We start from the raw sequence: 27,916 nt of genomic DNA, 5'->3' as shown, positions 1-27,916 counted from the left end.
GGCCATGTATGGAACAACCGCCTTCCCTTTCTATGCTGGCCATCTTGAAAAAGGATTTTGTTTTGTAATCGCTGTCTGTTTATTTACAGATTCTGCGTCACGGCACGTACTTTTGCTTTTTGCAGGCTGCCATGGAAAGCGAAGAGTGGCCATGAATTGAACAACCACCTTCCCTTTCTATGGTGGCCATCTTGAAAAAGGATTTTGTTTTGTAATCCGGCCCCCCCCGCAGGCGGGCCGGATTATAACCAGAAATCATATTTTTCAGTAGCACACGTTATTGCTTTGCAAATCTACACTATTACTGGCAAATGTTATTGCATCCATGTCCTTTACTGAGAAATATAAAGTACATGGAGTGTATGCGATTTAAAAAAAATATATATAATTACACTGTGAAAGGTGGTTCTTAACAGAACATTTACTTTGTTAACGGATGGCTTTCTTTTTTGGTAGGACAGCTAATAAGGCAATTTGCGAACGGAAATGATGAAAGACGCACCAAACAGTAATATGGGGGGCAGGTGGACGGCACGAAAATATTGTGCGTTTGTTATTTGTAAGGTAGGGGCAGTGTTTGTCATGCTCCTTCATTACAGCAGTGCTGCTTTTTCTTGGGGAGGAGGGATGGCCTCAGCTGATGTCATTTTCAGATAACTAGAACTTATGCTAAAAGTATGTAATGTGTACTACATTGTTAATGGCTAACTACCAATACGTGTTGGCGCTGTGCAAGGGAAATGTTGCAGGTGGACGTTCCTACATCAATATAAAATCTGTTTCTACACTGTCCACGAGGCATACATCTTACTGTTAAGTGTTTACCGATTCTCGGACACGTCACCATGCTGTACACCAGCATATTGTCATGTGGTATTCTCCGCAAGGTGTGTAAATAAGTCAGAAGTTACTTTACATTATGGTTACAAATGCCACTACTATAAACCGATGATCTTCAGCAAAAAAACTTTGTTAAAGGGACGTTATGGTTAAGTTGCCCTACTAAAAACCCGTAAAATTCACTAAAAAAAACTTTGTTAAGGGGATGTTATGGTTAAGTTGCACTACTAAAAACCTATTGCTAACGGAACGTTATGGTTCAAAGTGGCCGAAGGCCATGTACCCAAGAACAAAGTTATAAGCACTGGAGTTATAAGCCACTGCACACCCATACATTGCAATATCTATGGACACACAGCTAAGAGTGTAGCCTCTGGCCACATCCACTGTAGCATACCACACCTATAGATACACCCGTACTATTGCACATCACTCAGGTGGTTGTGGGAAGGGCCTGCAGTCTTGGGTGCATGGCCAAAGGCCATGCACCCAAGAACACAGTTATAACCTCTGAAGTTATAAGCCAACATGGGTTTTATATAGTGCAGTGGTTGTGGGCAGGACGTAGACTTTTGGGTGCATGGCTGCAGGCTGTCCACCATACACCCAAGCGTGTAGACCCTGCCCACAACCACTGTAGCATATCACACTCATACATCACACCCATACAATCGATTATGTATCTGGTAGGTGTGGGCAGGGCCTAGAGTCCTGGGTACAAATTGACTACATGCTACAGTTACAATGTTTCATTCTATGGGTGTGCTACTGATTTATAAGCAACCATGGGTGTAATATGCTGCGGTGGTTGTGGCCAGGGCCTAGAGTCTTGGGTGCATGGCCGTAGGCCGTAGGCCTTAGGCCATACATCCAAGATTGTAGGCCCACCGCAGCATGTCACAGCAATGGATACACCTGTAGTATTCATTATCGATCAGATGGTTGTGGGGAGTTTGTAGAGTCTTGGGTGCATGGTCGGAGGCCATGCACCCAAGAACAAAGTTATAAGCACTGGAGTTGTAAGCCACTTCACACCCATACATTGAAATATGTATGGACATACACCTAAGACTTTAGGCCCTAGCCACAACCACTGCCGCATATCACAGATATATCACAGCCATACATGCACCCATAGTATTGAACATCACTCAGGTGGCTGTGGGGAGGGCCGCCTGCAGTCATGGGTGCATGGCTGAAGACCATGCACCCAACAGCACAAGCCACAATGGGTGCGATATGGGTGTGATATGGTGTGGTAGTTGTGGTCAGTACGTAGATTAAGCTACTATGGAATTTATATACTGCATACCCATACATTGAAAAATCTATGGCTTTAAACCCAAGACTGTAGCCTGTGGCCACAACTACTGCAGCATATTACAGGTATAGCTACACTCGTACTATCATACATCATTCAGGTGGTTGCTGGGAGGGCGTAGCATTTTGAGTGCATGGCCGAAGGCCATGCTCCCAAACCCAAATTCATACGTAGTGAAGTTAGAAGCCACAATGCGTGTGATATGCTGTGGTGGTTCTGGCCAGGACCCAGAGTTTTGGGTGCATGGCCAAAGACCATGCACCCAATACTGAAGTCATAAGCAGTGAGATTATAAGTGAACATGGGTGTGCTGTGGTGCGGTGGTTGTGTGCACGACCTAGCGTCTTAGGTGCATGGCTGCAGACCATGTACACAAGAGTAAACTTATAAGTAGTGAAATTACAAGCACCATGGTTGTGATATGCTGCCATGGTTGTGGGTAGGACCTATAGTCTTGGTTGCTTGGCCGTAGGGTGTAGGTGGTAGGTTATACATCCAAGATGCTAGGCCCAGCCTACAGCCACTGCACCATGTTACTGCCATAGATTAGACGTGTAGATTCGAATATGTATGACGTGACTGTAATTATACTTACGGTTTACTTTGTTCAGAATCCATATTCAATTTCTTACTTGACTTAAGTACTTGGCGGAAATATCCTTTTTTAATTTCTGTGATAAAAGAAAAGAGCATGTTAGTGTTTGTATTTTATGAAGACTTATTACATTTTATAATAGAAAGTTTAGCTTTTTTTTAACCCTCATATTTAGTTTACAAATCAGTGTACTATGCATTTTGCTCAGTTTCTGTGTTTGTTTTTCAAATCCTTGCGTCTGGGGGAAAAAAAATTGTTGTCGGATTAAAAAAAAAAATATTTGCTATGCGCTATTTCTTTTTTTTCTTTGAGTGTTTCCTTGTTCTTTCTGATTAATGTTATGTCTGTTGCATTGTTGTAGATTTTTACGAACAGTTAGCTACCTGTTGGCGTATTCTAACTGTGCATTTGTTGTTACGGATATTCATTTATCTGTGTGGTTGTTATACACTCTTGGCCAGTTAGATACCTGTTGGCGTATACTAACTGTTTATAGTCTTTTACTTGATTTTTTGGTAATGTTGAAGTACACATTAATTATTAAATTATGGCTTTAAGAAGATTCAGTATGCATTTGTAAGATTAGCTGGCAATCTCTGCTTTAGAGTAATGGTGCTATCATTACATTCAAACCATTCAAATCTTTTTTTAATGTAGGCAGTGTAGTAACCTACATTGGTTGTAGCTCCTGCGTGGTAGATTATACCTATTGTTGTAAAGGTTTTCTTTCCAAGTGACACTTGACCGTGTGTGAATCCAGTCAGCTTGCAGTTGTTTTTGGTACCATCTGCATTATAACATAGAAGCATAAGTATTATGTAGTTACTATGTGTTTGTATCAGTAAGGTGGAGAGATTGTCTGAATTGCACATAGTATATAATCTGCCATGGTGTGCATTCTGTACAAGTTGCTGAAATGGAATGGATTCACAATTAGGTATGGATACATACACAAATCGCTCATTTGAGATTTGTTCCTGTATCACATTGTTAGAGAGAGTGCATGTATGTTTCCACATGTATGAAATCTGGAAGATTTCATTTATAGGTATGTTTTTGTTTTCCAGTACTTGTAGTAAGTACATTAGACATTCTTGTGGATATTCTTGTGAGTTTATATATAGTGAATCTCACCATTCCAGCACAGTAGTCCAATTCTTGTCTTATTCCGTGAACACTGTACGTGTTGTCAGGATTGTTTGTTGCGTTTCTATGAAGGACTAACATTTGCAAACACAATTGGTCTGTACTGTGTAAGTAAATATTATTAACAATTGGTGGCAATTGAAATAGAATATGCATTGCTACATTTGCATAGCAACTTACACCAGTTTAATTTGCAAATTTGAATGGACCAGCTAGTTCTGTCTCTGAGTGCTTTTTTCTGAGTTTTTGTTCCTTCTTTGAAGAAGTTTCTGATTTACTTTCCCTAATAGGTTCTTCTTTGCTTGTGGCAATTGATGAAGTTTTAGCTTCTTTTGTTTTCTTTGAAGGATTTGCCATCGGCTTGTGTTGCATTTCTGTTTGAATTAGTTTTCTTTTACCACGTTTTACTTTTTCTCTAACATGATATTGTTTCAGATGGGGGGTTTACAGTGAACGCAGTCTATTGTATTCTAACATGCAAGGAATATCAGCGTTCAGTTTAGTTGCATCAAAGTTGATTAGAAATAGACCGTCAAGTGTACGTAAGCGTGATAGTGCTACATAGCTCATGCCCTCTTTAAAAATTGTGTTTCCTATATCTATCAATGCTTTGTCTAGGGTAAGAGCTTGGGATTTATGAATGGTGACTGCATATGCAAGAGTTAGAGAAAATTGTTCTCTACGTACATACATGTCTTTGAAGAGAAGGAATCGAGCAGTTGAGCGCCCTATCCTTTTTACTTCTGAAAGTTTGTCAAAGTGAATATTGACAAACTGAATGTTGTTGTCACGTGGGTATGTTTGAAAGCCAACAACTGTACCCAGTGCCCCATTAACTAGCCCTTGATCCACGTCAAGGTTACGTTTAAGCATTATTTTTTCCAACACAGCTGTGTTGAAGATTGAATTTTCTAAGGTATTTAGTCGTGTTGTGGCTTGCTCACACATGGGTAGTGGCATACTATGTACGTCTAGTTTGTCTGTGGCGCAAATTTCTATTATTGGTTGCATTTCTTTTTTTAACATTGTTTCATTGAATTTGAAACAGCTTGCAAGAGTTGGCATTAAGGCCATACAATTGACATTTTTGTGCCCTAATTGTTCCATTACATCAGTAGCACATGCATTATCGCCATAAAGTGCATGAATGTGCTGGTTTTTCAATATTGCTTGTGCTTCTTGAGATGGTACACCAACTCTAATACTTTTTAAAATGTTGGCATAAGTGAGATCTGCAGATTGCCACATGTTTTCTGTTAATTCTCTGTATTGGAAATGTTGCTAAAGGTTGACATTTCCTATGCTGCCAACAGTTTTACAGCAGAGTTTGTGTCCTAAGGTTTTAAAAATAGGTTCACCTTTCACTGGTGTCAATTGTAGAAGATCTCCAAAAACAATAATGTGTTTCCCTGCAAAGAGTTCTTCGTACGTTGTTTTAAGTACTTCTTGGATTCTGAGGTGAATCAAAGCCAACATTAGGTTGAAGACCATGCTCACTTCATCTATTAGTAGCATTTTCATATGTTTTAATACTATGTGTTATTCCATTGCAGCTTCTGCATAAAGTTTGTAATAGTCTAATTTGTTTTGGTGTTCTACTGGAAGGAGTAGTAATCGGTGTAAAGTGACAGCGCCTATGTTGTAGGCAGCTAAACCTGTGGGGGCAGTTACAACAGTTGACAGTTTGTTGTTTGTGAATTGTTGAAGGAACTTGCTGATGATTTTGATTAAGAATGTTTTTCCTGACCCAGCTTCACCACTGACGTACGGCAGTATAGGTTTGTAATTTTGGCAGGTACATTCTTTATTTTCGTGTTGTACACCATGTGCAATTTGTTTTGTTACTTCTTCAAAAATGGTGCGCTGATCTTTGTTAAGTTTTGCTTGTAGTACAGTTAAGTCGTCTATATCTTCTTCATAGTGACACATGGTGTTTTCCACTTCTGTCATAGCTAATTCTGCCTCATTTGCTATTAGTGGCTGTCCTAGTGGTTCTTGGCTTCCTGTTATAGAAGGTTGACTACTGTCGGAAGTGTCCTTATCTAGTTGAGCCTGAAGCTCTTCTTCGTGTTGCTGTTCATTGTGCAACATTGTTTTGTACTGTGTAAAGTTCACATCGGTGATAGCGCTTTCATTTGCTTTGCAAACATCTTCACAGCAGTCATAGCTATCTAGTATCTCTTCCTCTTTTCTCCATGGTTTAAAAAGTTGAAGCAGAGACATGTAATATAGTTCTTTTTGTTGAGGAGTTTTTAATGACAATTTGACATGATTAATTAAGTTTCGTTTGGTAAATTTCACTAAGCTGCCTTCACAATCTGTCACTCTATATCTACCTTTGCTTTCATTGGGTTTTATATTATTTTTGTATGCAAAGTTTTGAGCTATGAGGTATAGGCACATGCTTTCCAAAGTGCTACTCCTGTTCAGATAGTGTCACAAGTCTAGGCGGAGAGTACAGGGCAGAGGCTATCTTTCACAGTATGCAAGTAGAGAGATTCTGGAGACAATGGTAGAATATAACAGATTAAAGGTACATACCAAGCTGTTAGTTGAAACAGGTATTCACAGGAACTGCAGGAGCAGGCTGTAAACAAAGAGACAGAGAAAAGGCAAAGACAAGCAAGTATGCTGGGCGACTTGGATTGATCAGAAATAAGGGTGTACTGGAATATGATAAGGGGTCTCAAGGGATTAAGGAAAGCCTTTGGGATAGGTACCAGCAGATTATTCTTAACAACAGTCATACAGCAACGTCATGACTTAGGCGTGCCGAGGAAACGGTTTTACTCAGTGCAAGGGTAAAACTGAGGCAGGTACGACTTCAACGGACTAGGTGAAGGCAACAGAAGTCTTCCCTTATCTGATCTGAACGGAGACCAACCCAGGTTCACACTGTTAAACGGATTCACCTGGAGACACCACAGTGGACCAAGATGTATACAAGTAGAACGCAGTGTTGAAAGAAATAACCAGGTACAGGACAGGATAGGATATCAGAAGTTGGAACAGGCAGGAAGCAAGGCAAGGAGCCCAGAGGAACAGGCCAGAAGGCAGAGGAGTGTGGCAAGGCTGCCAGGCAGGGAAGCCCAGAGGAGAAGGGCAGAAGGCAGCGGAGTGTGGAAAAGCTGCCAAGCAGGGAAGACCAGAGGAGAAGGGCAGAAGGCAGCGAGTGCGGCAAAGCTGTCAGACGGGAGCCCAGAGGAACAGGGCAGAAGGTAGTGGAGTGTGGTAGAGCCGTCAAGCAGGAGACCAGAGGAGCATGGCGGAAGGCAACGGAGTGCAGCAGCGCCGTGAGGTGAGAGCCCACAGGAGCAGGGCAGAAGGTACAGGTGGGAGCCCAAAGGAGCAGGGCGTAAGGCAGCGGAGTGTGGCAGAGCCGCCAGGTGGGAGCCTAGAGGAGCAGGGCTGAAGGCAGTGGAGTGCGGCAGAGCCATCAGGTGGGAGCCCATAGGAGCAGGGCGGAAGGCAGAAGAGTGTGGCAGAGCCGCCAGGTGGGAGCCCAGAGGAGCAGGGCGGAAGGCAGCGGAGTGCAGCAGAGCCATCAGGTGGGAGCCCAGAGGAGCACGGCAGAAGGCAGCAGAGTGTGGCAGAGCCGCCAGGTAGGAGCCCAGAGGAGCAGGGCGGGAGATAGCTGAGTGCGGCAGTGCCATCAGGTGGGAGCCCAGAGCAGCAGGGCGGAAGGCAGCAGAGTGTGGCAGAGCCACCAGGTGGGAGCCCAGAGGAGCAGGGCAGAAGGCTGCAGCAGACTGGAGAGGGAGCTGCAAGCATCAACAGCAACAGGAATCAAAAGACCAAAAGAGGATTTCCAGGAGAGGTCAAAAACTGGTAACAGGAGCACCAGCACGAACTCCCAGAGAAAGCAACTGCTTCTGTTCAAAGTGAGTTTATAAAGGCCCTCCCAGCCAGCAGGCAAGCAGGATGGAGCTGATTGCAAACTCTGGCAGCTGTGTTCAATTAAGCCCAGCCCTGGCTTCAGTAGCCTGCAGCAGTAGCAGCAGTGGTTTCTAATCAAGTGCTTTCCAGCTCTCTGCAGCCTAGCCTGCAGTAGCTTGGAACAGGTGAATGCAAGCAGGCCCTCTGCAGCTCTAAGTAGCTTGCTTTAAACAAATATATTTAGTATGCCTCCTCCAGCCCTCTGCCTTTTGGAGAGCATACATGTCCCAGAATGCATCTGCTGGTTTAACCAAAAAGCTGGATTAGTACATGTAATTAGATACTTCAAAAACTGCAGTGGTAAAACAAGGAAATAAAGTCATAGAAGCATGTAGCGGTGCTGGGTGTCAGGTGAGTAGGATTGTGACAGATAGTATGTGTCCAGTAAATTGTTTTTTAAAATGTCTAGGCTGTTGGGATCATTTCTGGTAATTGTTTCTATGTCCTCATATGATTTCAGAACTATTTTTCTAGATTTAGCAGGACCAAGGCTTAGCCATATTATGTTGTCAGATTTTCCATACAAAGCAGTACCGGTTAAACGATCTGCCGCTTCATAGGCACCACATTCTCTATGAGAGAGCATTTTTATGCCTAGGCTGTACAATTTCTGAGATAGTGTTTTTTCTGATGATAGGTCATTCCAGAGGTCTTGAAGCTCTGTTTTTTCTGCTTTTGTTAAGTAGGGTGTAACATATCGTGCAACTGCAGTGGAATTGTCTGCAATGTACTGCACATCTATGTTTGCATTCCATAAGAAGGCAATGATTGTATTGTAATCATTGATATATTTTGATTCTTCTGTTCTTTTTATGTAATACGTGTTCTTAGGTGCTTTACCTTTAACACTATGTCGAACTGAAGACATGAAGTTGTTCACTTCACCTGTTTCTGTAACTGGTCTAGGGAAACCAAAGCGGCATTTGGTGTAGTATTTCCCTTTGCTTTTGTATTTGCGACAATATTTGCCACATTTGTGTCTTCGAAATTGTAAAATCTGTCCATGCAGGTCACTATGTGTCCGTTGTGAAGGGATTTCACAAGTGACATATTTTTGGATGAACTGCAAAACAGTGGATTCAATTTAGATGCACCTTTGATCCATAAAAGCATGTGAATATGTGGTGCTCCTCTCGCTTGGTATTCTTTTCTCCAAAAGAAGTGTTTGTACTTCTCCGAGGGGAGGAACAGTTTTATTGCAAATAAAGTGTAGCATAGCTATGAAAACAATGATGGAAATATCTTGACAGATTAACTGGATCTAGAGAGCAAAGTTCTCCAGGTGTTAGTATATCTATGTTGGTTTTGTTGTTGTTTGATATGCAAAGGAACTCATGTAAATCTTCCCATGCATATTCTGCACAACTTAGTGCAACAAACCAAGTTGGTGGTCCAAGGTTTCTGATCATACAACGTACATCTCTGTGCCGTCGGAACCAGTATTCTTTTGTACCGCGCAAGTTTGCAAACAAATTTGTTATACTTGATTGTAAAACCTCATCTTTTTCTTATACTTTTTGTATTAATTGCGTAGCTGACATATTTTGAAAGTGGGTTCCAGATTTCAAAATGTGTGCAACTCCGTAACATAGGGTTGCTAGTTCACTTTCAAAGAGTAGGTGGAATATGTATTCCACATTTTGTCTAAATCTGGGATCTTGCCAATACATTTCTAATGAGCGGTATTCTGATGCCGTAATCTGACTGGGTCTATCATCAAATCTTCCGCCTTTGCCAGTAGGAAATAGCAGTGGAAAAGCGTGTGCTTCTATACTTTTTTCCCATATGCTCATTGGTGACCCTTTGGTTTGTCGCATTTGGTAAGTTTCTAGTGCATCATCTATGCTTTCATTGGAATGCAATGGATGAATTGTGTAATGGTCCAAAAGAGTGGATACTGCAGCAGGATCCAGAAGTTCAAATTGACCAGTTTCTGATGACTCTTGAATTATTTCAGTTGTTTCCCTTAAGCTTTCTTCAATATTTATTTCTTTGTAGTATTCATTATTGTCTTTCAGATATTGTAAGGCTTGTCTAACTTTATGTCAGTCCACCAGTTGTTGCCAAAATTTTTTGTCTTTTGTTGGTACACCATTTACCAAGACAATTAAAGAATGCTCTATTGGACGTTGCACTCCTAGAGTGTGTACATTTTCTGTTAGATCTAATGGCAAATAAACTACTTTGCCACAAATGCCTTTCACCAATTCAGAGGGAGGTAATGTTGCTGTTTTTGGTTGAAGGCGTATAATTGCTTGAAATGGGTGACCTGTTTGAATTATGATGCTCTCATACAAATTGAGTTGTTGCAAGGGTTTTGGTAGTTGGAACAATTCCAAATTATTTGTGATAGCACGTGAAGGAGTTTGGTTGTTGTCCAGTTTTGTAGTGCAGTAATTGCAACATATTAGGGATTCACTTATTTGGTATTTGTTCTCTGCTAAAAGGTACAGAGCTAATTCAAACCATTTGGAATCTTCATTGTCTTCTATTTTGTATGTTATGTCTATATTTTTTGTGCTCCTTTTGTAAAACGTTCTGCGGCAACACACACACACATGGTTTGGTATTTCAGCCGATGCACTTTTAAATTTTAGTATTTCTTTTTTGTATGTGTGTAATAGAAGGTTGCTATGTGCAGAATTGTTGCTAGGCTGTTCTAAAACTATTGCATTTTGTAAGTGGCTTTCACTTCCAAAATATTTTCTCAGGATATGCTCGATTTCCTCTTGTAGGTATTTGGGTGTATCATACAGAAGAATGTTATTTAAATTGGCTAATTCTAAAGCTGGACTTTTAGATTTCCTACATTTGAATGATGTGTTGATATCCTTTTGATATCATGGAAGGTGCTTTTGAAAATAGGTCCTGAAATGCAGGCTAATGAATGTCCTTGTAGTCCTGTGTATTTGCGCCCTGCACAGATATCCATATTTTGCAGCACTTTCATTTTAATTTTGTCTTTACCTTTCACATACTGATTGAGAAATTGATGTAAAGAATTGAAAGATTTGTTAGGAATGTCACACATTGACGTGCACAGCCATTTGTATACTGGACGGTCTGGTTCAGTCTCAAATCGAGAAGTAATTCTGAGTTTTCAGGGGATACTTTTGTAAGCAATGTTTCTTGTTCCATGATGGTATTATTGATTTTTTCATACCCTCGTCCACTGCTATGGATGGCAATTGTGTTTGTTTGATTTTGTTTATATGCTTCTTCATTAAAATATGGTTCTTTGGTTGTTGTGTGACTCCATTCACCTCCACAAATATGTAAGAAGTTATTTTTGTTGACATTCTGTTTATTGATAAGTTTCTTTTGTAGTTTAGTACTTAGTTTTGTTAGTGGTTTCATCCTATTTAATACTAATATAAACAACTTTCTTTTGAGAAGGATTGCACTGTCCATGAGAGCTTGTAGGATTATTTTTTTACGGTAGGTTTTAAGGGTTGAGGATGATTTCGGTCCTCTTCTTATTAGATTCTGAAGGACTCTGTGGTGAAACATTTTTGCTAAAATACTTTTTTTACTATGGATTCTTGTTACTATATCAGGATTAATAGGAGCACTGTTAGCAGTACTGGTAGCCAATTTTTTGTGAAGCGTTTTGTGTTTTGTGGCACATTTTCATGGAGGGGGTAAAGTTTCAGTAGTTGAAGCTTCCTTTGTTTCGCTAAACGACTGTATTAGCTGTTTTGTTCCAACATTCTCTACAAACTCTGCTACAGATGGATGCTTACTTTGGACACTTTCCTTTTCATTTGCTCTATTTCTGCGTTCCTTTCTACGGACTTGCTATTTTGTAAGCATTCTTTGGGGTCTGTTGAAAAAAGAAGGCATGGTCTGGTCTGTTGTACAATGTATGTGTGCTGTGTGCATGCGTGCATGTGTTTGATGGGGAAGCTCTTTGTGTTGGTGTGTGAATGTGCATTGGGCTGTTACAATGATTTGGGAAGGCTATTTTCCTGTTTCTACACTACTACAATGTGCTTCATATGAGAGTACAAAGTGAGCAGGTGGTGAGGAGAAGCATTAATAGTAAACGTAATGGTATAACATTTAAACAGCTATTTGTTTTCTAGTACTAACATTGTAAGCCTTCTGTATGTTATTTGAGTTCCAAAAACACAGGGATTTGGGAGCCATTCTGCCTGCTATTCTTTGTTTAATAAATGGGGATTTGTGGGTAGAATGCTTAAGAAATCAATGTTTGTTTTTGGGCGGAATTTAAATAAATAACACACACAGTCTCTTTGAGGAACAGTAAGAATATAAAGGTATACTGTATTTACTTTTTTTTGCAAAATGACCAGGCTTCATCAGATATGTCATTTGCAGTGTAGATGCTGTTGATTTTCAGAAGAGTCGTCTTCACTGCGATTGTAAAAAGAAGAAGTTAGTAACTTTGTGTGTTTAAAGCGGTGATCTTACTTAACACGTTAATTTTGCATCTTTTGTTGCAGTATTCTCCTTTGATATCTCAACACAGTGCATGTGTGCATTTCACTTCACTATGTGCTGCCTTTGTATGTTATTTGCAGTATGTTAGTTGAACGCGATTCGCAAATGAGTACAATTTTTAGTTTATGAAAATGCTTTGTTTTTTTAAGTTGTGTTGTCCATAGCAGAGAGGTTTGTAAGTGATAGGTCATTATAGTAAATGGGAAAAATTTCACTACTTGCATATTATAAGTAGGAATCCAAAAAATCGGGAGACCCTCAGAGGGAGATGTCACCACAGCAATCAGGAGCGTTTATTTTTCTCATACGATCGAATTGGAAGTAGCATTAATGTAGGCGGTACACAGTAAAAAATTGTGACATTTTCTAATGGAAAAACGAGTTTCGCTCTAAATAGGGAGGGTTGTTACGTATGTATAGGTTATGGGGGAGACAGTAAGAAGTAGTGCGGTTTGTCAATGAAAAATTGGAAGTCTTGCACTTAAAGTGGGAGCGTTGGTATGCATTGGCTATGCGATGTAGTGGCATTAGTTTGTTTAAATGAAATCATAAGGGTTGCACATGTTCTCTGGTTAAAATATGCATACCTGTACTTTATACTCATGCATGTGCACATGCATGGAGCTGTACATAGAAATACGCGATACTTGCACAGTAGTTTTTGAAGTAGGTGCTTTGCAATGATATGCGACTTGCATTCAGAGTGATCAACAGTACATTTGAAGTGCAAAACTTTGATGACGGAGTTAGATGTTGAGATGTTGAATGTGATTGGTGGATGGTTGTGTGACTGCTTAGCTGTGTCCAATGAGGGAATGGATTTGCGAGTGATGTGGAAAGGGTAGAAGGACTGGCTAAGAGTTACGTGCCGCACGTAGACAACGCTTGTCCGCGGGTAGAGCGTGTCACATACAGGGTTCTACAGCAAATCCAGCATGGAAAGGGGACTGTAGGCATCAGCCAATCAGATGTTCACATTGCTCTTTTGTGTCGAAAGATGGTGCATATACTGAAGATGGCAGAGGTGGAGAGAGTCAGGGTTTTGGTGCTTGGCAATATTTTTGTCCATGGTTTACAGCACTATTCTGAAAGTAGGCATATGGCACACAATTTCGATGTGAGAGGAGTGGAGGTGGTGTGGAGCACTGAGACTGATCTCAATGTTGCAGCAATTCTCCAAGTTTGCAGAGACATGCTTAGGATGACCACTCCCCATGTGGTACTTTTGCACTATGGTGCTTGCCATTTGGGCTACGTGAGTTCACGTACTTTGTTGGAAGTGATTTTTTCTGGGTTACTCCCTAGAGGAAAATGGGACAACAGTTCTGTTTTCTGTCCTGATCAAAGTATTGGGAGGTGTAACATCAATCGCGGCATGCATGCTTTCATGTTACGTGCTGGTATGTTTTTCTGCAGCCCCGAGAACATTGTTCCCAGTAATGTGGCTTATTTTGAAGCAGATGGTGTTGCGTTATCTTCTTCGGGAAATGTCATGTTCTTTTGGAATGTAAGGCTTGCTTTGGAGAAGGTTCTGTAATGATTGTAGGAGTAAAGTAAGAAGAAAAAATATTTTAAAAAAACCAAATAACAGGTGTCTGTAAGGCATCTGCCCAAAACAAAAAAAAAATAAACAGCTCTTTTCAGAGCCCACCTTAAAGGGGAAAAGGGGAATAATATTTAAATGTACAGTCGTCACGCTCTGATCTTCTACGTGTCCGCAGACATGGCGGTACTTTGCAGGCAGCGCGTCACCAGGGATTCTGGGGTGGAGACTCATGCAAATGAGAATGTGTGAAGGTAGGGATTGGTCAGTAAAGTTCAGTGGGTGTGTTCTGAATGGAGAAATTTTGTGAGAATGTCTTTTCACTGACAGGCAACCAGACAGCCATGGCTCTGTGTGCTCGAAAACAGATTATATGGATTTTGGGAGACTCATGGATACATTGGTTGAAGGTGCATGCAGAAAGTTGCGGTCTATCTGCAGATCTTGGATTTCCTCATGTGGAAGTGCACTGACATGGCGTGTGTGGAATGAGGTGGCTGGACTTGGTACCTCTCTGTTCTACTTTACAGACAGAGCTTCATCCAGATATAATTATCATTCATTGCGGAGGAAACAGTTTAGGCCATGTCTCTGGAATTTCTTTGTAATTTGCAATTATGAAATGACTTGCGAAGGTCATGGACATATTTCCAAATTGCCAAATAGTTTTTTCCCATATTGCAGAAAGACAAATATGGCTGCGTTCTTCTGCATTTGGTCCACAAATGGAGAAAGGGAGGCACAATGTTAATAAGGCTGTTTGTGCCTTTCTAAGAGATGTTGGCATGTCCTCATTCCACAATGAAAACATTTTGTTTCGCAGCACTTTCATTTTTCGCAGAGATGGAGTCCATCTCACATATGCTGGCAATCAGATTTTTCTTCGCAATGTACGAAATGCATTGCAACCTTTTTTGGATTCATAGTCACCTATTTGGCAATCCGTTTTTTGCAATCTACAGTTTTTGAAACACACAAAACACCATCGAAAGGCTCTTTTCAGAGCCACCACTTACTCCCAGCGAAAAGTGCATTGGTTTTGGTCCGCTCGCACCCTCTATTTTTGTGCGTCCTACGACTGTCCGCTGGCTTTTTGAAAAATGCGCAGAGGCCTACAACGGTCACTTGATAGTTTTATTGTTAAACTGAGAAAGGCGGCTCTGAAAAGAGCCTTTTTTGTAATTTTTGTTGTTTTCCAGTTTATTGCTTTTGAACACATGACACACTAGGAGAGGAGGGCAAAGGAGGGTAAGGAAGGGACACCAACCATGGGGATGAGAAAGGGCAGGTGCAGAGAGAAAGATGTAGGGTGGGTGGGCTTTACTTAGGTAGGGAGCAGTTCTTCTGGTGCTCCGTGACCGTAGCCTCAAAAGCACTTTGAAGAATCTCCCCCCTGCAGAGTACTGCTTTGCAGTACACACACAATATTGTGACCCTCAAAAGGTAAGGGTCAACAGCATCGCAAATGGCTTGTGAGGCAGCTGGAGGGATGCGCTTCCCCACAGGAGTGGTGAGAGGATCGGACACATAGGATGCTGTGGAGGAACTTAATCTAGTACGTTCTTCACATGGCACCACCTTGCGAATGTCCGCACTGTGGAACGAAGTTAGGTGTCGCTTCATGGTTGTCGTACCAAAGCTGTACGTACCAGGTCTCCCGCGACTCAGCACCAACTTGCACTGGCTACACCTGACCTGGTTCGCACGTGCTTTTGGTACGTTCCCATAAACGGTAAACAACCGCCACACCCACGACTCCCGGCGAGTGCTTGTAGTGTGCAGTTCCTCCACCTCATTCTCTTCTTCCTCTTCTTCCTCGCTCTACATCCTCACCTGTATTTCCCTCTGCAGGCCCTTGGGGAGGTCGTGGCAGTGGAGGGTTTGGGGGTGGTGCTGAGGCTAATGAAGCAACACTAGCCATGGATACCATAAGGATTAGTTGGCTAATGTTCACTACAGCAGTACAGGCAGCACAACTCAATCTGCTATAGCCAGAAACACAATGAAGATGAGCTTGGGGGTGTGGCCATTTATAGGGGTTGAGGGGTGCAGCTTGTGACCATATTGATCACTCAAAAACGTTGCAATAATTCTAAACAATACATTCAAAGGTAGGGCAATTGTATGGGACATGTGAAATGGTGATTGTATACTGGAAAATAATTTCCCATGTTTGTATAAGTTCTTTTGAAATGTTGCGGAAGCAGACAAACTGCGCAAATTAGTCCACACGCTCAGCGTGGGTGCGGTCACATGATGACGTCCTGAACACATCCGCGAGGGAAATTGGTGCCCGCTGGACAGCAAATGCAGAGTAACGGACGTGCGCATGTGCGCAGGTGTTCTACGGACTGTGTTCGGGTCCTGAAACTAATTAAAAGTGTGACACAAGTGACACAGACAGTTACAGACAGGCGCGATGTTCGCAGTACTTATGGGTGTAGTGCGCATGTGCGCACATGATCTGCTGGCTGTACGGCCAGATACAGTGTCCTTAGGACACCTACATTTTGTTTGACTACGGACATGCCGGCCTCCGTGCCTGCTCTACGGACAGTTCCATCTTGACTGCGAACGTACGGACAGGTATAGTGTCCTTAGGACACTCCCATTTTGTTCATTTACAGACATCCCTGACACCTGGTGTGTTCTAAGAACATGTTTTATGTCATTTGTGAGCAGTACACAGAGGTATAATGTCCTTAGGGCATCCCATTCTGTTCATTTACGCAGAACTTGAACAGATGGTGCATTCTAAGATCAGTTCCATCTTGGTTGCCACTGGTACGTGTAGGTGTATTGCCATTACAACATCCATACTCTATTGCTTACGGCTAGCTCGAACAGGCGCGCTGTCCACAGACATTTTTACTCTTTTTAAAAAAAATGTTTTGCCTCAAACCCTACCACTACAACTAACATAGAAAAAACTTTTATCTCACACACACACACACACATCAATCAAGAGAAATACAGGGGGAAGCAGATACTGAAACAAATATAGGGGAATTAGGGTTTAATACAGGCTGGTTGTGAGGGGCTGATTTGTGAGGGGATGAAGGGATGAATGTTTCATCAAAACGTTTATTTTCTTCTTGAAGGTTTGGGGATGGTTCACTAGGAAATGGAGAAGGTGGGCAGGTACAGGTGGGACAGTGATATCATATTTTTTCTCTCACATATTCCTCCACAAATTGCCTTAAACTGTTAAAATTGTCATTTAGTATGTCCATTTTCACTTCTATCCTTTTCAGCCTGTCTTCCTCTGTGTTGTTTGTTGGCTTTTCTTCTTTTTTACCTGGTCTGTTAAAAATAAATATATATATGTTAATACTGACCATTAATTTGCTTATGCAGAGCAGTGTGTACCATTATTATCGCTGTCTTCAGACATTTCCCCAATCGGAAAATTCTCCTCCAGCCTCTCCAAAGTATTGCACATTTCTGTGTAAAAACAACAGAAACACATTATTTTTTCTGCCCCTCATACAAAAAAAAGTACACACACATGTAAGAAAAATGAAGTTAACTTACTATTTTGTTGTAATTTGTCTTCGTTGTACTGTGTGCGTCTACTGTCGCTCCTGGCTGCACAGTTTCTGTGAGGTAATTACATTGGAGGCATACCTTTTTTGTATGGTATAATCCATTTCATTTTACATGGTCATTAAATTAATGGTTATTGTTTCAGACGTTTAGGTACAACTATTTATTTATTAGTACTTATAATGTCTTTAGGTGTCCTTTTTCAAAGTTGTGCATTTTTCATATAACACAATAGTACAATTTCAGATACCCCCTGACTGTTTGGGTACTGATGACTCGTCCGCGCCCGTCCGCAGACAGGCGCTCAGTCCGTGACTTTCAAATATCATTAGCGAGGGGGTTCAGTATGTTCTATGTTACATGTATATAAAGTAAGGAAATTATACTACATATCTCCCAAAATCACATGATGAAAGTGTCTATTCAGTAAAAAAACTTTATTAACAAGATGTTATGATTAAGTTCCCCTTCTAAAAACCTGTGAAATTCAGTAAAACAAAAACTTTGTTAAAGGGACGTTATGGTTAAGTTGCCCTACTAAAAACCTGTGCAATTCACTAAAAAAAACTTTACAAACATGCCATTATGGTTCAAAGTAAAACCAAAAAACCCCTGAAATTCGCCAATTATGGTAGGCTAAGCAACCATACCTGCCCGTCCCACTGTGCACCGCTAACACTAACACCTAGGACATGAAAAATAGCATCACAAATGTCATTGACAACATCACTGATAATATCACTTGTGTAGCCCCTTTGTTTTTGTTCACTGTAATATATATATATATATATTCAGCAAAAAAACTTTTTTAAAGGGATGTTATGGTTCAAAGTAAAACCGAAAATCCCTTGACATTCGCTCGTTATGGTAAGCTAAGCAACCATAACTCGTCCCACCTACATGCATTGCTAAGACTTTTTGCCATTTTGATGAACTCCTGCTTTCTGTCCCACGTTAGAAATTGTGTTTTCGGCTCCAGCAGAGCAAAATGAATTTTGTACTGTGTCAATGTAGATAAGCATGTTGAAGCTGCTAAAGTGGATTGTTTGTCCTGCACTAAGGAAACCTTGGAGCTAAACAAGAGCTGCACTAATCAGTAATTTAGATGCCATCTGTACAGTGTCTTCCCGGTTCAAATAGCCAAGTAGAATGATGAATAGCTGAACATGTGCTTTTGCAGAAATCTTTGTTTTGCTCCTTGAAACTAAGCTGACTTTAAACTTAAGAACAAATGGTAGACAAACATATGTAAATGAAATAAGGACTGTTACCTTTGTGCCTCATATTTGGAAAACATATGAAGTGTTTAACAGAAAACAACCACCTATTCAAAGAATGTTTTAACATGTATTAGTTATGTGGAAAGGCTATGTACCCTAGGTAAATGTGTAACACGAAGAGGGGCTGGACGATGTGTCCGGGATTGTGAGAAAATGTATAAATACTGTTGTTTTTGAGATGTCCAGCACTCTCTCATCTCACGGTGTCTGCTTCCACACATGGCAGGGTGTTGCCAGCCAGCTGCTCTGCTAAAATAAAGTGTATGTGTACCTTAGTACTCGTGACTGGCGTATTTCTATTATGTGGTATTAAACCTCAATATTCTTTTAATCTTTCATGCTATTGTAGTTATGATTTGGTTTTCTTTTAGGAGTAATTATTTATATAAGTAGTAATGTTATATGGTTGAGGCATATAAAGGGTGTATCTGATGGGATGGGTGCATGCACATGGGAGAGTATCTTTTTTAGGAAAATACAATACGAGCTGGAAGTTCTAAAAAATTAATTTATTGATGTGCTGGAGACACAGGTGACCAACACTGTTACATGGAACGGGTCACACAGAGTAAAAAGGAGTGTATAGAGAGGTTTTGTTGTTTAATCAAATAAGTTCTCCCAAGATCAAATATACCCTACCATGTTCAAATGTATCTGTGATTACTACTGCAAGTAAATGTGTTTTCTGAGCAAACAAATATGTTTGCGGAATCCTGGGAATATTGATGCATGGAGACTGTTGGAAAACTCCAGGTTTTGAAAGAAACAGATAACTCATATTAAAATGTGTGTGTTTGGCTACATTGTGTTTCTATCTATGTAGTAATTGATTGTGAACAAAGGTTTCAGTTTCCACCATGACATCTTGGACGCATAACGACCACATTCAAGTATTTAATTGAACCTGGAAAAAGTAATCCCACGATTGGAGGCAGAGTTTGACAGCCTGTGATATCACCTTTTTTACAGAGTTACTAAGATACTACGGAAAAGTACCATGTCCGTTGTGAAATTGCTTGGCTTCGTAGAGTCAGTTTACTTGTTCCAACTGTTCCTCTCAACCGATTCAGCAGCAGCAGTGGAATTCCTTCAAAACCTGAAAGACAGGTAAACGAATAAGAACTCTATCAAATTGAGTATAGGTCTGTAATCTGAAAACGTAATGCTTGAAACAGCAATGTTTTAAAAATGAAATCTAATAATGAGAGTCCTAAAATACAATAGTTGTGTACTTTGCATTGCTATGCCCTTTCTGCTTAAAAATATAAGTTTCAAAATGTGGAATTTCTTGGAGCATTTTATTAGGTTATTCTATGATATGCACTCCTCTAGACATCCACTTCCATACATCTATCCTATCCTCTCATTCAGGTTCCCCACCGTGTAGTCACATGTTATTATTTTACAACATAAAGGGGATGTTAGCCCACTTTTTTTGAAGACCTTATCTCCTCCTTTTCCCCAAACTGTGCCCTTCTTCACTTTTTAAAATGAGTGTTGCTTTTGATATTAGAATTAGTAGGCACCTCTTCATTTTGCACAGCAACCAATGAACTCTTCCTCCAGATTAACATTAATGGATGAAAAATTCTTTCGAACGGGTTCCTCACTTTTGGGCTTCAAATCTTTGTGTTTTTAAAAGTTTATACAAACTATAAACTTTCAAACTATTTTTTCAATTTTAAGACCAGATACCAAACAACAATAATGCTTAAGACATGCACATTGCTGAGTCCTTTTTTAGGATACACTCCTTTATTGAGGCACTTGTTTCTGTTCTCATTTTTTCTTTTAGCTACCTTTTTCTTTGGATGAGGGGCATTATTCCATCTTTGTGTGAAGATTTCACTATGTTCTTATGTCATATTTTTAATTCAATATTCCGCTGCTTCCCTTACTTGATTGTGATATGTTCTTCTCCTTTTAAGCAAAAGGCATTAGTCATCAAAGGTGGGAATGTGTGCATTCAGTGGCGTTTTCATTTTAGCTGCAGTCTCACTACATGAATTCAAATATATGTTTTCATCTGCTTCGCAATTAAGGTCCCGATTCATGGAAAAGTGTGCATAGATCCTGCAAAGACTGCATGCCGAGAACGATTCTTCACAAGCCTGCGTGCATACATTTTTGTGCATGCTCTGCGTATTCTTGGAATCGACACACAAAGTAACCTTATCCTCAAGTCGCAGCTGGAACACTCCAACATGCCCCTACGCAAAGCAAAATCAGAAACTTACACCTACCTTTGCGTGCTCCTCAGGGGCAAACACATGCACCCTTGTAACACTGTGTGGGGTCCCTCACAAACAAGCCAGCACCCCAACGACACTGCGTGGTGTTCCCAGTAACTGTTACCAGCACCCCAACAACATGCCACATTGGGTCCCTACTCCCGCTTTCCCTCTCTCAATCTGGCTGCCCTCCTTGGGCTCTCTACTCCCGCCTTGGTGTCATCTTCGTCTGCACTCTCTCCTTCTCTTCTCACATCACGGACCTTGCCAAAAAGGCCCACTTCCAGCTACCTCCTCAGAGGTATTCTACCTTTTCTCACCTTCCCCCAGAAGCTCATTGTTTCCAGAGCCCTGGTTCTCTCCAGGCTGGATTACTGCAACAGTCTTTCTCAATATGCCCACCTCTACTCTTCGCCCCCTGCAACTAATCCAGAATAGGACTGCAAGACTTATCCTTGGCCTCAAGCCAAGGGACCATATCTCTCCAGCCCCGAAATCTCTCCACTGGCTTCTGGTGGCAGCAAGGATCAAGTTCAAGACCCTTTGCATCATCCAAAAGACTTTCTGGGGCAGGGGCCTGCACTACATCATACTCTCTCTTCAGAAATACATACCTCCTAGAGCCCTTCACTCAACTACCTCCAACTCTCTGAGGGTCAGACAATTCTCCAGGCAGAGAGTGGATGGTAGCTCTCTCTCTTCTGCAGGTGCCTCCCTTTGGAACGGCCTCCCTGCCTCTCTCAGACTTGAGCCGGAACACCTGATGGAAGCAGCCCAAGACCCTCCTTTCCTCCTCTGCCTTGTCTCTCTTGCTTCATTGCGAACTTACCTGCCCTGACTGCTTTCTTGGTATCCCCAGAGTCTCACTGGGTGACCAGTCCTCTTCCTTGCATTGCCTCCTAACCTTACACGCACTTGGGGCTGTAACTGAAACCCCTACAGCATCCCTGCATCCCTGCCTACTTGCACTTACCCACAGCCATGCTGCCCTGGCTGCACTTACTCAGGGCTTTGCTGCACCGATCACACCTCCCCCTAACCTCTCCCTTGCACTTCCCCCGCTCTGCTCCCACTGCACTTCTCGCTGTCACATGTGCATGATCCGAATGAACAAGGCCAAAGATGTATTGTTTGTCCTGTCTTCCCTAAATCTTCACTCCCTTGTCTTGTGGCGCCAAGAAACACTTGTGTATAGACTCGTTTTAAATGAAATATCATGTCATATATATTATCATATCATGCATACCATTTTCTGTAAATCGAGTTAAACTCTGTTAAAACTGCATGCAACCCCCCCATAAACTGCACCTGCACCCTGCTACTCTGCACATGTGCACCCCTAAGTACGATTGGAACCCTGACTGCGTGCACGCACCCCTGAATCTAACATCCAGTCTTACCTCTGCGCAGTGATTTTTATGCACAAGTGTCTGTACATCTGCCTTCAGGTCGTGGATAGATTGGGAGCTTTGTGTGGGCATTTCCCTGACGGGAGGTTGCGTGGTCACATCCATGAACTTTCTTGGTTGTGCGCGTTTGCAGCCTTGCAATGGACTGCCCACGGGCTGTCCCTTGTAACGCCCACACTTTCCATTGTTCTTCCTCATTTCGTGTGTTCTACCTCCAATTCTGGTCTCTGCGGAGGCCACGCCCATGCTCTGTGTGGTGTCTTGCGCAAGGCACACAGCTGCTCACAGAGAAGTGCTGAGCCTGCTCAACGTCCCTGCAGAGTATGAAAAAGTCCCAAAGAGTCGATTTGATGAATTGACACAGGGGTTGCATGCACGATTTGGCCCAGAAAGTCCCTATTTACCTCCTAATATATTCCATAAATCAGGCCATAAATGTCACTCCTCGTTTTGTAGATGAGACCCAGCATTTGGCTGAAACATTATTTTCCCCACCCCAAACCTTTTTCCATCTTCTTGGGCACATATACTTCTTCTCCCGTGTAACCAAGGGCTGAGACTCAGTGGGCCAGGTACCACCTCAAGCCAGTGTATGTTGAGTCATGGACAGTATGGGGAGAATTAGCTGGTACTTTGCCCTGGTTTCTGACACATGCTAGAGGGCAGCCCCTGTCAAGGGAGAGAGGGATTAAGGGTTAGCAGCCGAACAGAGCAGTGTCAGGCCTAGAACTACACCAGAGCTGGTGGGGTGAGTTGAGGGGGACTCTATCCCTGGCTCTGTTGTAGACTCTGGCAATGGCTGCATGTTCTCTGAACTAATGCCTAACAGCATTTGTCATGGCCAAGTCTCTATCTTCTTTTACAGGTGGTTCCCAAGACTACAGCTACTTGAATGCACCAGACTCTGCAGACTCCTTAGAGGGATAATGGTTCCTGACCAGCAGTACTGCACAAGGAACAACGACAAGTTCCAAAATGTACCTGGGCCCTTCAAAGAAGACCTGATCTGTGCAGGAGGAATGCCTTTTTACCCAAATGAAAATAGAATAGGATTCCCTATTTAAGAGCCAACTGGGAGGACAAACACCCACAAGAGACTGCCCAGGGATGCTACATGGGAGAAGCAGCAGCAGGACTGGGATGAGCACAGACTGACACAGCCCTAATGGAGACCAGGAAGCCCTCCATAAGCTTTTGCACACATACCCTACATGATCCAGGTGGAAACTAGAGAACAAATGACAACAGTGACCAAATAAATTGCTTGGAGGAAATGGACACTGAAAAGGAAGCTGGGTTAAAGGTCCTTATGAAGACTTCCTGGGGAAAATCTAGATCACAAGGGGAGGAGATGGCAGGATTTCGAATAAGCTTAGACAGAGATAGGTTTAGGGGAGCAGCTGACTCTGGAGTGCAATGGGAGCCCAGGGAACCTTGTAGGCAGGACGGGGAGGGCTACACAAATCCACCAGTGTCAGTCTGTAATGAGAGTTGTCTGGCCTGGCATCAAAACTGAAGCAGCCAAGGTTGGTTATCTATTCTTCAGCACAGTGAATGTGCAAAGGATGGATCATTCCTTATTAAGGTGCAAAGAAAGAACACCAAGAGTGTCAAGTTTTATTCATTTAAGTCATTTAAATCCTGCAGAATGGATCAAAATCACGGTGTCCTGTCACATGAGCCGAGGACGGAAATAGAGTTGAGCTTGGAGTCCTAGAACGATAGTGAGAGCCTGTATTCCCATATATTCCCACAGACAAGGATACTTTGCAAGGCCAAGTTCAAAGACAATCTGTATAGCAGAAGGCATGGTTGATAAGAGATGGTGGCTAATTGGGTGGGGAGGTAAAGTCAAGTCCACCTTCTGGCACCTGTGTTGGAACTTATGTGCTGCTAAGAGAACTGAATGTTCCAGACATGGCACGAGAGTGCAAACCAATTGTAGAGTGCCATATAACGAAGGGGTTTGAGAACCAATGATAAACCGTGTCCTTAATAGTGTCGAATATGACATGTTTTAGTGGTAGGCATAAATTGTCCACCTGACAGCAGGGCAGCCAATCACAATCCTACTCCCTTTTGAAGGTATACTTAGATATTCCCCTTGAATCAATTGTAATTGCTTGTAGGTTTATTTTATTTTCCACGTTGCTTGACGTCACTTCTCACATATTTTTATTATAAAGTCTATGTTTTATGAGAAATACGTCAAGAGCTGAGCGAACATCCGTTGATGTCCATTGTAACCTCCATGTTTTAGATAATTGTTAATAAAACAGCAACCTTTGACATCTTCCGGAGTTGGTTTGATTATTTGGACTCAGAGTTATTCTGTAAACCCATCCATTGCATGCATGTTACTAAAGAACCATAAGGTCACTACATCACCGAGTAGGCCTCTGAGGGATTCAGGTAGATAAGGCAATGGCCTTATGGGCTATCAAGTCAAATCAAGAATACTTTATTTTGGCAGTTAACCATACACACTGCACATAGCATATAATTAATAAAAGCAACCTCATATACATATATAACCAAGACATAAAAGAGCATGCATTTGAAAATCATTAATATGTCAACCCGACAGGTATATTGATAAAATAAATTGGACTTTAATTGAGATTTTTTATGAGACAATCAGAGTTCTGTCACGCGCCAAGAGGGAAATTATATACTTCCCGTTAAGCACCAGACAGCAGAATATTTTCGTTATTACATTGATTAAGCAATAAACCCAGAGCTTTGGGGGGGAAAGGGTGGCATTACCGCTTCAGATAACACCCCAGGGACCCATAGTTACAGACCTAAGTGATTTGATGGCCTTATCGCAGGCTCTGGGGCAATACCTTAAGCGGTAATGCACCCCCAGCGATGTGCTTATTGCTATTAGTACTGCAGGCCATTTGAACAGGGTACTCATAGAAGTTGTGAAACGCTGTCAGTGTTTCACAACTGAAATTAAGAAGAAGAATACAATTTGTGAGATGTTACGTCTCCTGCCAGCATCATGGACGCATACGACAATTAGGTATGTACTGAGCATGTCTTTGTTACTAAATCTGCAAGGAGGGTCCGGCAGGAGGAGGTAGGGACCAAAAGCTGGTTTGACATGGAATAAAGGGTTGCAAAGGACAGGCTATTGAAGTATCTAAAGATTGCAGAGCCAGTTGATAAGCATTATTTGAGATCCTCGAGAGCACACTATACATTTATTGACCAGAGGAAGAAGTCTGCCTATGACTAGAACCTATGGGGAGACCTGCAGTTTGCCTCAGTTTGGGTTATTCCATTGGCTTTTGGATATTAGTAAATGGGAAGGATTTTAATTCCCCAGAACCTCTCAGGTTAGCCATTTCAATATTTCAGTGTGGATGCCGGTTATGAAGAAGAAATACGGTGGGTAAGCGTGGAATGCGGCACCTCTAGATGTTTCCACGCTAACCTGGAGTGTCTTTTCCCTCTTGCAGATGGATGAGAAGTTCCGGAGACAGAGTTCCCCCAGACCAGCTGGGATTCAGGTAAGCGTTTGAAGTTCGTACAGTCTTTAAAAATAAGCGAAGATTTGCTGAATGCTTGCTAATGCCTTTTTTCTGTTCTTTTCCCTTTTCCTTAGGAAGCGTTGTGCCGGGATGGGAATGACACCGCTGAAGATGCCCGCAGAACAGAAGGAGCGATGAATGATGGGCAGAAGCGCCACAAGGTAAAGCTGTTCCTAACGGTGTTCTTGTTCTTGCAGGAGCTGAGCACAGAATAAAGATGCAAGCCTACTGGAGACCGATCCGAACACGGTGAGTGTCACTTTACAGGTGCAGAAATTCAAAGCATGTTTCTCAGCCTGGGCGTGGCTTAAATAGTCTCTGGGTATCCCAGGTGTCTCTGGGCTGTACCACACCGAAAAGACTAGACTGACTGCACATGCAGTTCTGGGAACCAAAATATGTGGGGGCATCCATCTTGTCCCCATCAATGCACTACAAGTCTAATCCCCAATGTTATCCTATGTGAGTGAGTGAGTCTGGTGCCACAAGCGCCAAGTGTGACTCCAAGTGGGTCTTTGCAGGGATGGAGAGGCTCTTGAGGGCCATGTAGGTGATTGTGGCCTGGCTCCAGCCTGACATCTTGGAGGGCTGGGGACATGAGGGGCAGGAATCATGACAGCGTGACATCTTTTACGGCCAAATGGAAGCCTTTCACTGACTCTATGTGTGCATCCTGAGTTGCCACTGAGGAATCAATAATGCATTTTATGCTTTTTTGTGTTGGCTACAAAGATTTGAGTTATCTTTATTTAGACTGCGAAATGTGAGGTCTGTACAAACTGCACTTGAGCTTTGTACGAATTCCAAAGACTTGGACGCTGTATTCTTTCCATCAAAGTTCTTGCACCAGGCCTGGTTGAGAAGATCTAACATGATTTGAGTCGGTGTAACCTGCCCAATTACCTGCCAGTGCTTTGAACCCTAAAATGTACGCTCTTGTCATCTGTCAATTAACATACATTTTGTAGCCAGATATCTGACTGGTTGGTTTTAATCATTTGGTGCTTTGTTTTACTGTTTTGTTAGATGTTTTATTAGATGTAGCATTGAGTTTACACCTGATATCAATTTGGATGTATGGTTTTTATCTTGCTTTTAGGTCTCAATTTTTAAGATGTGAAATTAAATTTTTTGAATTGTTTTGTTGCTTTTTTAGCTTAAACTGCCCAATAAAGATGTGTTTCATCATATCATCATCATATAGTATCATTACTGGCATGATGTGCAAAGCAAAAATGAACATGTTATTATATGATAATACTGTCATATACTGGTGCCACTATTATGGACATATATGGCACAGCCAGCATGCAGATATTTGTATACTGGCATATTGTGTGGGTAAAAGCTTCGTGAAAATACATTGTGAAATGCTCCAGTGGAATATTAGTGAGTTGCATCTATTGGATGTTTGGACTGGAATTACCCCCCAAAACCAATTGTAAACTGTCTTGCTTTTCACCCATATTCTCACAGAAAGTGTGCTATACAATGCACAGTTTTAACACATTATTCAAAACATTTTCTAGGGGGAAGGTGGGGAAGGATAGGACGAGGGAGAGCTCCTCTCCCACCAAACGTTGTTTTGTTGGATCGGATGTCCTCGTTACGCTCCGTCTCTCTGGTATATTTGTCAGACATCTTTATTTCCCTTCAATTAAATAAATAGTTCAGGTGCCACTGAATGAGTGTCTGGTGGGTGAATGGCCATGAATGTGCGCATGCATGGCTGGGGCCCAGGCAAGGGGGATTGGAACATGGATGGTTTCTTACACCTTTTACTGCGGTTTTTGGACAAAGTCAACATGATTAATGTTATTACTTGAAGGAGAATCAGCGATGGTTTTATAGCACAATGAGGCAGGCAGACTGGACATTTTCTTTCTATTGCATGGCATTGTTAACTCACATAAGGCGAAAGTGCAAATTGATGTATGTCCTTACATGGGTAGGATGGGAGCACTTGTGGAGTAACCAAGTAAATGAGTAAAAGATCTTTTACTGTGGCATTGCATGTTTTACTGTTTACTGGTGTTAAGGGCAAACTGAACATGATGCGTGTTCTT

At 41.9% G+C, this 27,916-nt stretch overlaps 1 protein-coding gene across 1 annotated transcript in view; it reads left to right on the top strand.

The window, feature by feature from the left end:
- LOC138451817 (putative methyltransferase DDB_G0268948) overlaps positions 1 to 27,916 on the top strand; it is a 1,096,236-nt gene that overhangs the window by 952,220 nt on the left and 116,100 nt on the right. Inside the window, exon 6 of the mRNA XM_069604932.1 lies at positions 19,641 to 19,778. Within this exon, the coding sequence (XP_069461033.1) occupies positions 19,641 to 19,778 (138 nt within the window). The remainder of the gene's footprint in view (positions 1 to 19,640; positions 19,779 to 27,916) is intronic.

The sequence above is a fragment of the Ambystoma mexicanum genome, chromosome 1p (genome assembly GCF_040938575.1).
Source record: "Ambystoma mexicanum isolate Mex_15411 chromosome 1p, UKY_AmexF1_1, whole genome shotgun sequence".
Lineage (NCBI taxonomy): Eukaryota > Metazoa > Chordata > Amphibia > Caudata > Ambystomatidae > Ambystoma > Ambystoma mexicanum.
This window is presented reverse-complemented; position numbering and strand designations above follow the sequence as displayed.